Genomic DNA, 18,193 nt, shown 5'->3' on the forward strand with positions numbered 1-18,193 from the left:
TATCCAGAGCAATGTTTTCATTATGTTGGTGAAAGTAATGACAAAAGAGAAACAAATATTTATAATGAAAACAGAGTATATCAAGCATGAATGAAATGCTAGAATATTAAATGAAAAAAAATACCAATAAAGATTAGTAACTCTTATACTGTTGTATGTTATATTTACAATGATTTGTACTTTATTTCAGTTCACTAACACATATCTGTAAGTTGCATATAGGTATATATTACATAACAAATAAAATGTCTAAAGTTAGTAAATGTTTGTGTGAAGTAAATTACATATAAAATTGATTGATTGATTTGGTGTTTTAAGTCCACCTTATGCACAGTAAGGCTAATCGGGACTTAACCTACAGTTTAAAGTGGAATCCGAACCACTGTGCCTGCTTCCACGGGGTATCGAACCCGGGACTAAATTACATATAAAAGGTATACATAGAGAGGATATAAACAGAAATATAAAGAATAGGGTTAATATGTGTAAATGCGAGTTACAAGTTGCGATTGATTGGAGAGAGAATGAATGTAGGAAGAGAATAACTATTAAAAATAAAAATAATTGCTGCAAAACAGCAATATGATACCATTCCGGAGGGTCGTCGGAACACGCAGACTGTAATGTTATAACTATTTATTTATTTATTTGGTACTATTTACGTTAACGCAATTGCTAATTGAGTCCGTCATATAATACGCAGGCAAGCCCCTTACTGAAAAAAATAATGTTAAGGGCTCTTGTAACAAAACGAGAAACGTCGTTTAACCCCCCCCCCCTCCCCTTCCTCGAAGAATCGTCAAAAGATGTCACTTACCGAGCCAATACCTTGCAAGCTGAGTAGGCTTTTAATCCCTTCCTTCACTTAGAGAAACACTACACCGTCCTCCCTTCCCGCCGACGTCACCCAAACTTTGAAAATTGCTTCGTCCGTTGCAGGTTTAGAGGCTCGTTTGCTGACGCCTTTGATTGCACTTCCCGTCCGGGACGCGGTTATCGTCGGAAGCGAGTCTTCGGTTTAATGCGGCCATTCCGCTGAACGGATTGTATCGTTTTTCCTGCGGCATGAATTTTTAATTGGTTGCTCCTTGTTGTGGCTTGTTAGTCTCTGAATCACAAGAACCTTCGTTACATGACCGACACACCTTAACGTGGGCGTTTGCGGATATAGTTATTATTTTATTCATTATATGATGTGCCGGGGATGTTCGGATTGGTAAACTTCGGTGTGTGACTTCTTGGTCTTCTGAAGAAAAGTTGGCAGTCCAGTCTCTTTGGCACAGTTCCAATCTCCGCTGGTGTACAGCAGATGTTCTCAAACTTCTAGACAGAAGTGCCACTGAACCATTTACTAATTGATTGATTTGGTTTATTTTACTTCGATTTCCTACCACTTTTGGTTAAACGTGACTATACGAATGATTGATGATGTGATGAAATTGATGAAGAGACAATAAAAAAAAACTTGCCCAGGCCGGGATTCGAACCCGGGACCCTTGACGTCGTAGCGCGCTGCGATAATCACCAAGGTCGGACGGCAAGTGGTACTGTTGCCGTACCACTTGGTAATTGCTAATATTTAATATTACATGATTATATTGCCTAATACTAGTAACAATTGACTTTAATAATGTGTACAATACATAATACAATTATTTGTGGAGAAACTGCAACTTGGGGGAGAGTTGCCAAAATTGGACCAGTTGGTACTCGTATTTTGCTTCTGCATCAAAAACAAGACCCAGAAAAAGAACGAAATTGTAGGTATGAGAAGCACAAACTATTAGCTTTCACTTCATATATGTATTTCAACCAAAAATGCAGGAACCAATATAATAGGGTACATAAACATAAGGAGTGACATCGGTCCATTATAGGCAACTGGTTTCCTAACTTGGACCACAGGTTGCTTAGGTTGGACCGCTCACAAAAGGCATGTACGTATGTATGTCTACGGTTTCTAGACACCTGCAGAACGACTGCACACACCATTGTGGTATTTACTCCACGTTCGTCGCTTGAAACAACACCTACCTTCCTTTGCTACAATTTTTTGTGGACATTTCTGGACTGCGGTGAAACCTGACTCATCCACGTTGAATATTCGGTCAGCTGTAAAACCAAACAAACCATTCCTTCTACTAAAATTGTTCAAGCCATAGTCCCCATTATTGTATGCTGCTATAGCCAGTTTCAATTCCATCTCTGTCCACAGCCTATACTTTCCCCGGTCCAATTTAGGAAACACGTGGTGGTCCAACTTAGGCAATTATACCGCGTCAATAAAAATATGACACTACACGAACATACGCAACTAAACCATAGTTTTACCACATGTAGTTAGTGGTTAATGAATGGCACTTTTATAATACAGGGAGTCCATAAAGTCCTGCAAGAAACTGAAACTCTATAACTTTTTAGCTGTTGCGTTTAACAATACACATTTTTTGGCCGAGAAGGGTGGAAGTTTAAAGTTTTGTTCTGGCCACACTGCTCAGTGACGCTTGCACTGGTAATCACGTGATCATGTGACTTAAGATGGCGTCCATCCAGGAAAAGGCACTGTGTGTTCTGTGGTTTGCAGAGTTAAAATCTTGTGTTTCAGCGCAGAGAAAGTTCCAGACAACATATGGGAAACCACCCCCAGCAAATTCTAATAAAAAGAGATGGTGTGAAAAGTTCAAGGCAACGGGAAGTGCGTCAGATTTGCCATGCAGTGGAAGGCCAGGATCGAGTGACGATGTGATTCCAGTCAGTGCAGGACAGCGTGCATCGGAGTCCAATGAAATCGCTGAAACAAAGATCACTGGAACTGGGAATACCGAAGTCAACATTACACAAGATCGTATGCAAGAAGGTGAAGGCCCGGCCCTAAAAGTTCGGCAGTTTCTTAACGAACAAATTCAAGGTAGATGGATTGGCCGAAGAGGGCCCACACCTTGGCCTGCAAGATCACCAGACTTGACACCTTGCGATTATTGGTTGTGGGGACATGTAAAGACAGAGGTGTATTCACAGAAACCAGCTAATCTGGATGACCTAAAAGAAAAAATAAGAGATGTGATTCTGAATATCCCAGGAGAGCACCGGCAGCACGCAATTCTCTGTTTCACCAAAAGACTGCAAGAGTGTTTGGACGTGAATGGTGCACAATTGGAGGTTTGGCGATGAACCTAACAAGCAGGAAATAAACTTTTAACCTTGCTGTAAGTACACACAAAATATTGTGTTAATAAACTTAATAGTTTTCAAGTTATAGAGTTTTAGTTTTTTGCAGGACTTTATGGACTCCCTGTATACTACAGGACATTTGATTACTTAGCCCTAGTCTACACAAGAGCTTAAGATCCGAAGCTCAATAATTGCAACACGAACAATGGAAACACAATAACAGCACTCCTACTTCGTCGAACGTCTCTAGTTGAGTGACCATTCAGTCATTTCTACATGGCACCGACGCCAACCAGTAGTGCCGATTCACCTGTTTCAAATACTCGTCTATAGGCAAAGACGAATGTGGTCCAAATTAGGCAACGGTCCAATTTCTGCAACTCTCCCCTATACATTGCAGGAACCTTTTGGTATATATTTTTTGTTTTGTTTGTTTTATATTGAAGGTGGACCTGCTTATACAAAATAGGATACAGATGTAACAAAAACTTTCTGTATTTTTCTATCAAGCTAGCGTACCAGAATCCGAAGGCCAGCACTGGTACGGTACCATAATTTGAGAAACCCCGATGTAGTTGCATGTTTGATATCTCTTGTCGTGTTTTTTTCACTCGCGACCATGAGATTGATGAATGGACAATTATTTTATTTACATTCAATACGTCTGACTACCATGCGAGAGACCTTGGGTTCGATCCCCGGAGGGGGAGAACAGAGATTTTTTCCACCTGTTCAAGCGGCTCCGGCTCCCACCCAACGTCGTATAAAGTGGGTCCTGGAGGAAACTCGGGGGATAAAGGCGGCCAGGGGCGAGGTGCTGATCGCATCACATCACCCCCACCTTCGGCTGTGATCAGGAAAGTGTGAGGCCTGAGACATAATTAACATTAAAATCTCATCAAGGTGATTTCTAATTAAGATTACTAAGGTCACTGAACAACAGATGGTAGCAATGTCTATCCCAGTAACACAAACGTTTCCACTTCTAACGCAGAATACTAGGATTAATATTCAAATATCTAACTGATCAGAATATTCAGTCCTATAAACAACACTTAGCTCAGTAGTATAATCTTATAGTTAAATAATATAATTCTTCTAGAAACTGCAAAACACTTTTTTAAGCTTCATGGTTACACTTCTTATACAGGGTGGGCGGAAAGTAACTCCCTATTTTTATTTTTTTCTTCCTAAGATATTGAAGGTAGAAACTTACTTTTTTGTACACATGTAGTTTATTGTATACCATTATCTTCCCTCAAGTTACAACTCAATGTGTGCTCCAGTATTTTCTAAACACTGCCTTAAACGAACAGGTACGTTTGCTACGACCTTCCACAATAACTCAGCAGGAACACCACTCATGACCTCAAGAATCTTATTCTCAAGTTCACCAAGAGTTTGAGATTTGCTGCAATACACTTCTTCCTTAGCCCAACCCCATAAAAAAAATCACATGGGGTGAGGTCTGGACTTCGAGCTGGCCATTCTGTGGGCCCTCGGCGACCTATCCAGCGTCCTCCAGCGTCCTGCGAAGCGCTCACGAAGCCATTGTCTTAACAGTCAAGGCATAATGTGGGGGAGCTCCATCTTGCATAAATAACAGTTCATGTGCCTCGTCCCATTCAGAACATCTCTCGAGCATCTCCCTCACTGTGACCACCTTTTCCTCCGATACTGAAGTCGAGGGCCTACCTGATCTCTTAATGTCCACGACACTTCTGGTAGTCATTAATTTTCTGTGTCAATTTTTAATTGTTTTTGCATCCAGAACAGCTTGCCTCCCATGTTGACCCCTCCACCACCGTTGCACCTGAATTCCAGATTGCCACACCTCAAATATTGATGCAATTTTGGCTCTCTCTTCAATGCTCAGTCGTACTACCATCTCTATCTTCAAGGGCACTTCAAAGAAACTTCAAAAGCTTCAGAGGTTCTGGAAAAGTATACAATAAATGGCATACTTTAGTCTATAAAACAAGATAACTTTCATTGCAATATGTACAAAACTTCAATAGAAATACAAAATTAAAAATAGGGAGTTACTTTCCGCCCACCCTGTACAATGTTACACATATAGAACTTCATTTGTTAAATCAACAAGAATTATAAAGGAATAAAAGAAGAAGAAAATATACGTACTGCTCAATTGGCAGTTTCAGCCCATAATTGCGTTTCATATTACAACAGTCTTACAATAGAGAAACGAGATAGAAATAAACTAAGCATTTTAAAATATTTCATAGGATTGGCCTCCTGTCAGGCCCTAACTCCACACCCCCATATACGCCTCCATGGTGTGGTGCAATGCACGGGGGAGCAATTTACTTTTTACAATTTCGAATTTCTGTCATTAGAATTACCGACACAAGCTGTTATGGCGTCTCTTATTAACTGAGACATTGCTTCCACGTATTTTTTCATTCGAGTAGAGTTCATATTCTTATGTATAAAATGTACACCAGTACTTCAGAGGGGAAAAAATTCTTCGTAGAGCCCCAAGACACCGTGGGTCCGACAATTGACTCTATTAACCTTTACTCGGCCAATGGGTCACATGTGACCCATAGAAAATATAGGCGTAGTCGGCCGATGGGTCACTGGTGACCCATTGTGCTGATTAAAAAGTTCATGTGCTTTTAGCACCGTCATACTTGTATGTGAGGTTGTAAACGCTGACAGATGTTCAGATAAAACTTTGAAATGTCATGTGGAAGAAATCCCACCCACCCAGGACCCCCTCCCCCCGACTCCAAAGTTACGTATGGAAGCTGGCGCGAATTTTAAATTTGTACACTTATTGACAAAAAAATGTTATAACTCGTAGACTATTTGACCAATCTACTTCGGGTAACTTTTGTTTTTCAGCTAAAACATCAGGGCATGCAACCGTGCAGGAATCAAAACGCCAAAGGCAATAAGAAGGGTTGGGTGGGCCGCGGCCTTCAACTTTCAATGAAAAAAATCATAAAAATGGGGAGTTTGCTCCCTCTTCCCCTGCTATTTTTGGAAGGGGACGAAACCTTTAGCCTTATTTTCAAAGAATGGTCCTTTCTCAACAGAATGAAAGTCATTTCATGTTCCTGGGTGTATTACATTATAGAATATGTGAAAAACACATTTTTATGATTTTTTCATTGAAAGTTGGGAGCCGCGGCCCACCCAACCCCTCTTATTGGCTTTGGCGTTTTGATTTCTGCACGGTTACATGCCCTGTTGTTCTAGCTGAAAAGTAAAAGTTACCCGAAGTAGATTGGTCAAATTGTCTACGAGTTATAACATTGTTTGTCAAATAAGTGTTACGAATTTAAAACTCGCGCCAAAAGGCCTCGGCGAAACCGAAAAAATGTTTTAACTCGTAGACAATTTGACTAATCTACTTCGGGTAACTTTTGTTTTGCAGCTAAAACACCAGGGCATGCAACCGTGTAGGAATGAAAACGCCAAAGCCAATAAGAGAGGTTGGATGGGCCGCGACCCAAAACTTTCAATGAAAAAATCATACAAATGGGGAGTTTGCTCCTCTTTCCACGCTATTTTGGGTAGGAGAGGTAAACTTTAGCCTTATTTTCAAAGAATGGTCCTTTCTCAACCGAATGGAAGTCATTTCATGTTCCTAGGTGCATTACATTATCGAATATGTGAAAAAACTCCCCATTTTTATGATTTTTTTCATTGAAAGTTGTGGGCCTCGGCCCACTTAACCCCTCTTATTGGCTTTGGCGTTTGATTCCTGCACGGTTGCATGCCCTGATGTTCTAGATGCAAAACAAAAGTTACCCGAAGTAGATTTCTCGAATAGTCTCCGAGATATAACGTTTTTCTAAAATAAGTGTAAAATTTAAAAATCGCGCGCAAAGGCGGCCGCCAGAGGGAAGTACTTTCGAAAACCTGCTCGGCGGTCTAAAGGTTAATATCCATCTCTCTTTTTTTTTACGAATGCTGTGTTTTCCTGCATTTTTTTCTCCTTCTCGTTCAATCTTTCCCCTCTCGCGTGCGCATGTACGAGCGCGTGCGCCCTATGTAAATAGTACCCCGAGTTTCCAATTATGAAGCAATGGTTAACAACGCTATGCCGGCTGCAAAGAGGTTAACAAGAGGCCATACAAACATCAGCTTGATCCAACGTGGAAAAATCCGACCGTTATTACATACCGGGAATTCAAGAAGGAAGCTGAATCTATGAAAATAATGAGGGGAATTTTGTATTGCGTCCGCTTGGATAGCCAATACATGGATAATTGTAACGAGGGGAGGGGGGGAGAAGGACATATAACAACGCAATCTGAGTAGAAAGATCGACAAAATCGCTCTCAATAGAAATAACAAGGAAATGCATTCAGATGAGGCAATGGCTTAAAGGCCTATTAGATTTTTGTACAGGAGAATACAACGGAAATCAATTCAACACACACAACAGTCTCTACAGACGAAATACCTGGTATTTTTAGTTTGAAACGATATTAACAAATCCAGGATATTTATAATAGTTTTAGAATTATGAACAAATGTATTGCCTAAGAATCATAGGCATCCGCAAGGCGAATGTTTGTTGAAAGTTGCATATTTCACGCATGTAGTTTCATTTCAATCATATTCATTATTGCATTTATAACGGACTGTGCATTATTGCTAGAGGTTCGTCACCAATTTCAAGCAATGTTTTGTTGATTGCGGACAGCGATGTTCTGAGAAAAAATGAGTGCATTGCTTGCTGTTTCTTGGTAAAATCCTCGAGATGTCCATGCTAGGAATGTTGAATATTCACAAATGAGAAAATTTTATAATCAAGATCTAGGTTGGATAACTGCAAATAAAGTTGTCTTAGAAATTATGGAGTGTCTAGTTGACCTCTGATTTGAAAATCTTATACATTTTAAAAGTACGATCACCCTTACGCTTGTAGGTCACAATTAGCAAAGAGTGCTACGCCTGGTTTAAATTCATTCAATGATATTTATTTGTTTATTTGCTGGTATTATTATTATTGAGTTCAAGAGTTAATTGCGATATGAAACAGGCATGAAACATTTATCTTTAGAATGCATCAAGTTCCATCGAAATCGGACGGTTGTTTCCTTAAAGAGGCGTGGTCAATGATATGGAACGGAACTACAACAGACCGTCGTAGGTAGCCTTTGTCACACCGAGAATGGGATTACAAGCACCCCGGAACCTATGTATATATCCGGTTTTCCGAAGCTCCCACAATAGCGTCGCAACTTCCATGATTTCTGCGGGTAGAAGCTCGAAGAAGGCAGTGAGACTTAAGTCTGATTAATTGATTAAAATTTAGTGTGCATCAGCACTTAGGCTGTGAAGTGATATTTTACAATTTCTGTGAGTTACACTCCCTAAGCTCGGAAAATGTATTTGGTAAAAAATGTCCAAATGTTTGAATGCTGAGGGCAGTTCTATATCTAGAGATAGATGTAGTACATCACAAGATCCTGAGGGCAGGTTCCACCATTAGGGATCTCTGAGGTAGGACACTAAACACTCCTCGAAAGTATGTCCTATTTTGCACGTTGCTCAGAGATATCGGGTGCAGCTTTGGACTGCAAGAGGAAGACGTTATGCAAAAGATGACGTCACCATGCAGTAATCCAGTCCCAAGGGGCTCATTCCTTGCACCTGTTCCCGAAACAGTGGATTCTCAGAACGACGTGCCAGAGGACTTTCTGTCGAGCGGAACTCCTTTGATACTTTCTAACCTGCACTTGCGACCTAATTACTCGTGCACGTCGCAGTTTCCGGTCTCCTCTCAAGAACTACACTCAGCGGCGCATGCTAAGAATAAAGACCACTCTTTGATGCTACTCTTCTCCAGTGTTATAATGACATTTTCGTATTGCCTCCCCTCATTTAGTTCCTTTCAGATTTAATTCCATACCTGTGTCTTCTTCAATCTTTCTAGACACATTTCCATAGTATCTCCGTCTGTTTCTGTCTTGCCAACTTCCGTGACTGAGTGGTTAGCACACTGACACGACGCCAGGGATCCCGGGTTTGAATCCTGGCCATACCACCCTTTATCCTCATATTCGATATTAGCTAAAAAGTGTCGGAAAAGCGAAGTAAAATAAATCAAATCAATCAGTCAGTCTATGTCACTCTTTTGTATTCATATTACCCAATTATCTTTGTATATCTCACTCTTTTGGCTAACTTACCCAATCTTTATCTATTTGACTGTTAGCCACAATTTCCTATCAGCTGTGTCTATTTCATCCTTTCAACGCCGTTTTCCTTTTCGCTCTTTTATCCCAATTGTCTGTTCCTATATCACTTTGTTCGTCACATTTTATTATTATCTGTACGTATTTCGATAAATTTAGTGACATCGTTGTATCGTCTGTGCATGTTTCGCCCTGTTAAATCACACTTACCCGATTAACTATGTCTGTTTCTCTTTTCACTCATATTTACACATCCTCTATAGTTTCTATTTTTTCTTGACTTTATGGATTATTTTGACATGCTTCAAATAGCAAAAAATTACTGAAATGATATTCTAAACAAAGTTCTATGTAAATCTCGTGTTCAAATATTTCAATCAAATATAAAATGTTATTGTAGAATTAACTCATGAAGTGAATTTTGTTTTGAACAATCTACAGCGTCAAAATAGAATGAAAAAGTAAAAAAAAAAAGTTGTGACAGAGAATGTTATTGGTATGATCAAAAATTGTCACTTTCATAGGGAAAGTAATTGTTTGATATCGAACATACCTAGTTTTGTAATTAAATATAATGAACGTTGCACCTTTGGCGCATCGGTAATGAAAACTCTGATTTATAAATTTTTATTAACCTCCCTAAAATCTTGGTTTTGTGCTTCATTGTGGTCTGATTATTGCTCTTAGCTAATAATACGAAACATACAAATTACTTATTGGGTGAGGAAAGAAGAGTTTACAGGATTCTTGTTGGGAAACATGATGGTAAGAGACCTGTAAGAAGGCCAAAACGAGGATGGAGGGATAACGTTGAGATGGACCTAAAGGAAATCGGTAGGGATTCTGGCGTATATTATGTGCCCCAGGCCCCGCTACCATCTAGGGCAGGTCCTGCTTGTATGTACGAGTGTAGTGTGTATGTGCTTGGACTGGACATATGCGAAACCAATGTACTTTATGTCTAATGCAGTGGTTACCAAGGTGTGCACCACGGCACCCTGGCACGCCTTGACTGGCTTACAGAGACGCCGCAAAATGTTCCAATATTTTCACTGAAATGACACTTATTCCAAATATGTGCTTATTTAGTACTTTTTACATATAAAATATTTCTGAATTTGAAATATGTGTTTATTTTTTTAACTTGAAGCAAGCAAGCAACCTAACCACACTAACTTAGCGTTCCAAGTGTTAGATAGGCGTACATTGTGGTAAAATCTTGAAAGGGCGCCGTGAGACGAAGATGTTTGGGAACCCCTGGTCAAATGTATTAACGCATACTTTTATGTAAATAGTCGAGTGGAAGAAAAGGTTCTGTACAGCCTTAACTCCGCTATATAAAATATTTATAAATAAATAAATTCGTAAATATACCCTTTGAACAATGTAGTTGCGACTCACAAGGGAGGTTATGTAAGTGTCCCCCTCCGATTTTCATGAAACTTGGCAGGTGTATAGAGGGGCCCAAAGGAAGAAATGCGTGTTTTTTTTTGTTTCGGCTAAAAAAAAAAGGTTTTAGGGGGCAACCCCCCCTCAAATGTCGAGATGCGGACAAATTGAAGTCGGGATCTGACCCCGAAACCACGTAAATATGGCATAGGAAGAACACGCACATATAATTGGAACACACACAGCACAGAACTGTAGGGTTGTGTGTACCAAACGCAAGTGCTATCGTGGAGGACGATGTCGGTTGAAGTTCTGTGCTAAGAGTACTGGCAGATACACAAGTGGGACACTTGAGATATGAAATGCATAACGCTGGCAAACACAGCTCTGTGCTGCATGTGTTCCAATTATATGTGCGTGTTCTTTCTATGCCATATTTACGTGGTTTCGGGGTCGGATCCCCACTTCAATTTGTCCTCATCTTGACATTTGAGGGGGGTTTTGCCCCCCTAAAACAGTTTTTTTAGCTGCAACAAAAAAAAACACGTATTTCTTCCTTTGGACCCCTCTATACACCTGCCAAGTTTCATGGAAATCGGAGTGGGACACTTACATAACCTCCCTTGTCAGTTACTCTCTAGAAGGTAACCTTCCAGACACTGGCACTTGCGTTTGTTTCATCGCTGGCCAAGTATAAGTGGTTACAAGAACGAGCATTAATATCCCTGTCTTCCCGAGGGTCGAACCCCGCGTTCCTCAGCAACCGCAGGCTGTCCTTCTGCGGCCGTGAAACTTGAGAGTTGACTCATCAGCGGCCTAGAGCTCAATTAGCATACGACCAATCTGCCTCCGGAATCCGAGTTCCCTGGACATCGTTTTCGTAGCAACGGCGGGGTGGAAGGGAGGAACGAGCAGATAAAGTTACGTAACGAATACAAAAGCCATTAAAACTTCCATGACATTTGATGAGATTATTTTTAGGGAAACAGTTTTTGTTCATTTTCGAAATATGCTGGACATTGCGGAATAACTGTGTTGAAACATGTTTTGAAAAATATAAGTGTCCTTTTCTTGGATTTTAAAATCCACGTTGAGGCTGTGCTTGCGTCACCAGATGCATAGGGAACGGATTACCACGAGATTAAGGGGCCAAATAAACCACAAAATGCATGTAGAACATGAAACAAAGCTTAATTTTTGCGCATATGTTCGAAATGTTAACAAGTATTAAATACTGAAAGTCTCGAAATCCGAGCTGAGCTTCCTCCGCTCAATTGGAAAAGGGCGGGCAATTGTCTATTTTTAGCTTACGCTTCGTACATACATTCGACCTTCAGTATTGAAAGGATCATTGGGATTGGACCTGTAGTTCAAAATGGGATCCTATTACTATTCCCCTCCACTGGGCATCGACCCCGGAGTCCTTGATTACAAGGCGACGACGTTACCACTACACCATCGGGGAGGCACACAGGAAGTGATATTTTTTTATGTCGTTTCACAAAGTCTAGCCTTTTGGGATCTACCAGCCTACAAATAGTTTGTGTCGTTTCACAAAGACTATTCTTTTGAAATACCTACAGAAAGTGTATCTACCTTTGTGCTTTTTCGAAAATACTATCCAGTTGAGACACCTGCAGAAAGTGTAATTGTATTTGTGTCGTCTCACAAAGACTACCCTTTTGAGATACCCACTGAAAGTGTAGCTTTCTTGTGTCGTTTCACAAAGACTAGCCCTTTGACCTTGTGCTTTCATAAGGGTGAGGTCGTGCAAGTTCATGGCACCATCCGAAGTGCAACAAGACCTATTGTTACGCGGCGCCTGGCTGACCTATCGGACACATGAGCGACCACTGCGACACGCAAACCAAAATTATGACATCCGCCGCACGCCAGCGTTTGCACAATAAGCAACCTCAGAAATCGAACTCTTGTGCTTCCAGTTGCTGCCGCCGCTTTTGATCAATAAACTGACCGCATTTGCTACGTGAAATGGCGTATTTACCAATGGAAGTGTGTGTGTTTCACCAATTACTTTGGAAAAAAATAAGTCAATATGGAACACTCAATATGCTGACCAAGGCAGTATTTTTTTTAATTATAAAACATAAACTAAACGTAACGTTTCAAGAGAAGAAAGGTGAAGAAGACACAATGAACTGGAATGGGGGACTGAAGTTAAACAAAGAATGGAAGAAGGTGTTATAAAGAGTGGAAAGGACAAGAGAAAAAGAGGAGAGAAGATGGAAGAAGAATGAAGGAAAAAGAGCGTGAGATAAAGAGTCCAACCACATTCTAGATGGATAGTAAATATGTTTAGCCTTTTAGGTGAAAGTACAGTTGACAAGGGAAAGCCACCTGCTAGAATGTTCCAGAACAACTTTCTAATAGTCTGGAGGGGGAGGAATGTTTGTGTATATATATCGTCCTGTTTTTGTACCTTGTTACATTTGTACTTGGTACAGAGTCTGAAGAAGACCTTGCTAGAAAGTTGAAACGTTACGTTTAGTTTATGTTTTATAATAAAATAAATTACTGCCTTGGTCAGCATATTGAGTGTTTCATATCATGGAAACAAGGCTTAATGGTGTTATAAGTCAATATGATACAAAGAGAACGACGCTAAGCAGATTTTTTATGTTTGTAAATTTTCAACGTTCATCAATCGATATTGTAGTGTTGATTACGAATGTGTTATTCATTTTTCTGTAATACTAGTATACTAGAGATTAAGTTTATAGCTTCATAAGAGGTTAGGACTAATAGCTTCCGAATGGATAATGAATTGCGGAATCATGTTTAAATATGTCGCAAGCCAAACAGCAAATGTAATACAAACACTTAACAAAAGAAAATTTATTGTGTTTAGAAAACTCTTTCATGATAAAATATTTCCAACAGATAGCATTTAATAAATTTTATGTAACATTTCTGCTAGTTTCGTATGTAAATTTGTCATAATACTTTTATCATAATCATTTCCCTAAGAGCTTGTATAAAAATAATAATTTACATGTGGAGACATTATTCTTGCTGCTTTAGATAATCAACTGACGTAATGTTCGCAAAATAATACATAAGAAAAGATTATTCATTTACAATCTACCGCAATGTTTCACGGGTCCAAAATATGTGTAACACAACACAACAAGCAATTTTTGAATGAACCTTCCTGAGATAGAATAGTTTGCTTTAATATGTACGATACTTACTATTTGTACAGGGTGTACCAAAAGTCCCATTACCCCCCTTTGAATTATAGACAAACCTGCAAAATGTTATTTTAACAGAATGTGTATGATGAGAGGATGGTATACCATTAAATCAGACAAATGACCACCATTTACTCTAGAGGATCTGTGTGCACACCTCCATTTTCAAGGCACAGTATTATTCGCCTCCTGGTCCGATGTCAGATCCTCCGTAACACGGCTGGCGTGAGGGAAGCAAACGCACAGCGAACAGCTTCTTGAAGTGCCTCAGTTGTCTGATAACGATTATGGGCGACTTTCTGTTTGATGTGCCCGCATAGCGCATTATCACAAGATGTCATATCTGAACTTCGGGGTGGCCATTTCAGAGGTGCTGGCAAATTTGGAAATCCTCGTCCAATCCATTTGTCTCTGAACACATCATTGAGGTACATATCGGAATTGGAACGTTTGGGTCTTCTTGGTCGAATCTGATTCCAACAGGATGGGGCGAAAGTGCACTTCGCAATACGTGTAAGAGAATACATGTGCCATGAAAATGGTGGTGTGCACACAGATATTCTGGAGTAAATGGTGGTAATTTGTCTGATTTAATAGTATACCATCCTCTCATCATACGCATGTTGTTAAAATAACATTTTGCAGGTTTGTCTACCTCAAAGAGGGGTAATGAGACATTTGGTACACCCTGTACATAGTGGCCAAGTGCATAGAACGTGAATTGTGCATGTGTATAAAAAAATTGTAAATAAAATGGCGGTTACCCTGTTTGTAGTGTGCAAATCTGACATCCACTACGGATCTCCCCGATGATATAGTTGTAACGTCGTTGCCTTGTAATCGAGGCGTCCCGGGTTCGATACAAAATAAATAGTCAAACTGACTGACATCCAGTAGTATTTCCTCTTCATGAATGCTTATCTCTAAAAAAATAACAGAAATAATTATTTATATTACATATTATCTATCTTCTGTAGCCGAGAATGACATCCCTTCCTTTGTGTCTGTCTTGCAGTCCACTCTCTTCCCAACCTGACGGTGCTGAGCTTGTCTGGGTGCAGCAAGATAACAGATGACGGTGTGGAGCTGATCGCGGAGAACCTTCAGAAGCTGAGGAGTCTCGACCTCTCGTGGTGCCCCCGCATCACGGACGCGGCCCTGGAGTACATCGCCTGCGACCTCAACCAGCTGGAGGAGTTGACGCTAGACAGGTAGGTTCCTCATTGTTTTAGTGTGTCGTTGGGTCTGGGAGGAAGTCTTTAAGGTCGTATCTATGTACGCTCTTGCGCAGAACAAGTAGGAGCTTGGAAGAGATTCCTTTGCTACGTCAGATCTAGCATGCGCAGTAGACTGATACGCATGAGCGGTACGGAAATCGGAGAGTGGGAGGAGCTTCCTGTGCTACGTCAGAGGACACAAGTTGCATGCTTGTAGTTTCCTGCCTATACATGGAGGAACCCTTCTTAACAACGTCACGTGCAACATCAACAATTAACGTGAGTCCAGTTGGCCATTGCTGCTGCCGTTTTTAATGGATTGATTGATTTGAGTTATCTTCTCTTGTCTGGAACTTATGGCTAATAATTATCTGAATTTTAATGACAGTGGTTCTAGAGGGTGGCCAGAAAGTCCCTTTACACCTCCACTTATGTCATCCTTATATTAATAATATTTACAGTTAGTTGTCCAAAACATCCTTTCGGGCTGATGGACGACCAGAACGAGGGGCATCCAAAACACTTCCCAGGCGAAAAGCTTTCTTCTCCCACGTGATCAAAGTCTGACGACTTGGTGGCTCCTTAGCGACCCGAACCGTTCACGAAACCTATTCATCACCTGCGGCATATTTTTGTTGTTGTGCTTCCGTTCATGGACCCACACACTTGTCACTAAGCGCTCCTCCAAAGTGAAGTCACTGGTATCTGCCATTGTTGTTCACCAAACACGGAAAGGCGCGACAATGAACTGGTCAACGCACAGACTTTATTCTGCCTCCGCGGGCAGTCACGTGTCAGTTACGCGGCAGGCACGTGACAATTCACGTGAAGAGCACTGTTGCCATATCAATGATCAGGATATCTTACCATCTTACATTGTTACACGCATTTAGTTCGGGTGTAAAGGGACTTTCTTCCAACACTGTACATTAGCATGCAATGTTAAGTGGACGCTATTCATTGTCTATTGCTTTAGACCAGCGGTTCTCAAACTTTTTTCTCACTGTACCTTTAGTTGTAACTAAACGTCTAATGTACCCCACCATCAGTGGCGTGCCCAGGGGGGGGGTTGGTGGGGGTTAAAAACCCCCCATTGGTTTCGTCATTTAAAAAAATTCAAAGCAGAAATACATTTTATTTCATAAATTGCCAATATTGTAAAATGTTTACATTTGGCAATGAGAAATGTATTGCTTCTTCAATTACTTTTGATAATATTGGAGTTGAGTTACAGCAATGCACAAGCATTCATTCATTCCTTAGTCACTGAAAAGTAAGGAGAATTTCCTTCTCAGTATGGTCAAGAAAAGAGCCGCAACCCTTGGAATACGAACTGAAGGAATCCCTCCTCCCTTTTCTTTCACCCACGATGACCCTCTTAGGAGAATGACCCTCCCTTTCCTGTTACGACAGTGCTGCTAACTTCCCTTTTCTTTCTTTCCCCCTCTTATACCATTTATACCAGCAGAGCAAAGTTCTGTGAGATTTGAATCACTACAATTAGTAGGCAAAGTAAGTCAAAATCTTATTTCGCACCTGGATGAATATTTATTTCAAAATATCAATAATTATAATAATAATAATAATTGTTGCAGGCAGTAGCGAGGCATGGTTTTACGAAGGAGGCAAGCGATGTTTTATACAATAGCATGCCGGGAGGGAGGGAGGGATGCGTTATATAGCGCAACTGGCCCAGTCAGTTTCATAAACAAAATAAAAGCAATTAATATGCCAAAATATTATACGTTTTACTCTTGTGCTCTTTACAAATTAGATATTTTTTTCGCGACCAATTTCCAGACTTCAGTTTATTGAATTTTCTTGTAACACGTGTGAAAGATCTCGCTTGAATTTGTGCGTAAATAATTTAGCAGTTGCCAACACTACTGACACTGACACTACTGGTTGCTGTCAACACTGGTGACGTAATTTGAGCTGGACCAAGCTGGATGCATGGTTCAGACATTCGACCGCCCGGTATCTTTGTCCCAAGTCCTGGTGTTCACTGGGGTTGTAGCGAGTTGCAGTCTGCAATGTAGCAAGTCGAAGTGGTCGTGTTGTGTGTTACGTTTCTGCGTGTGTAATAGATTTTTGATGGATAGAAAAAAGAGGAGAAATACATTATTAGATTATTTCAAAAAGAAACAAAAAATGGAAGTTGAAGCTTCACCTTCCACAAATAGAACGTCAGAAAAGGTCGATTTAAGTTCAGAGGAATTCCATCCGAATTGCGAGAGTGAAACGTGCGAACTTTCAGACTCTTGATATTCAACAAGAAGGCATAACAGAAGATATTGCAAACCTTGTTGCAACATTATGTCAAGGAACTGTCGAGGTAAGTGACGTTCATTATTTGATAGCAGATATATCCATAGGCGGATTTAGAATTGTTTTTCTGGGAGGGCATAGCATGTGCTGTAAGCATACAATCGTGTGTGTGCAGGGGAGGGGTGTGCCCGCGTGTGTATGTCTGGAAGACGTGTGTAGGATGTCACCCTATATCACCAATAAACTTTCGCAGGGCGAGAGAACATTATGATGAACAAGTTTCCTCAATGATTTCAGGGGCCTCACCGATGGTGGTGTAATCAAAGAGGTCCTGGGTTTGATCCCCTGTGAAGGTGCATTGCACAGTGGTACGTATCCCGATTTAAACTTTAAGACCAGTCCCGATTAACGTATCTGAATATAAAATGGACTTTAAAATCATTTACTTTTTGTTTTGTTCACGAACCCTCGAAAAACGATATTACCTATCTTATAGATCCACCAAGGTATTTGAAACCCTGGCGTCGGAGCAGTGGCACTAATGTCGCTAGTGTATATGTATGCAACCACATTATAAAATCACGGTTGGCATGGACAGTTTTATTATTTTGTAGGAAAGGGATAAAGTTTGTATTACGACACGGGATAGACTAGATAGGCATCCTATTAACTGTAAATATTCCTTACAAATCTTCTGAATATTTCTCTTGTACAAACGCAACAAATACAATAAGTAATATACGTGTGCAGTAATAAA

At 40.4% G+C, this 18,193-nt stretch overlaps 1 protein-coding gene across 1 annotated transcript in view; it reads left to right on the top strand.

Annotated features, from left to right (window-relative positions):
* Window positions 1-18,193, top strand: part of LOC145999600 (F-box/LRR-repeat protein 16) — a 375,020-nt gene that overhangs the window by 165,009 nt on the left and 191,818 nt on the right. The window contains exon 2 of the mRNA XM_083136648.1: window positions 14,967-15,162. Within this exon, the coding sequence (XP_082992774.1) occupies window positions 14,967-15,162 (196 nt within the window). The remainder of the gene's footprint in view (window positions 1-14,966; window positions 15,163-18,193) is intronic.

The sequence above is a fragment of the Lepisma saccharinum genome, chromosome 15, assembly GCF_977018435.1.
Source record: "Lepisma saccharinum chromosome 15, izLepSacc3.1, whole genome shotgun sequence".
NCBI classification, from domain to species: Eukaryota; Metazoa; Arthropoda; class Insecta; order Zygentoma; family Lepismatidae; genus Lepisma; species Lepisma saccharinum.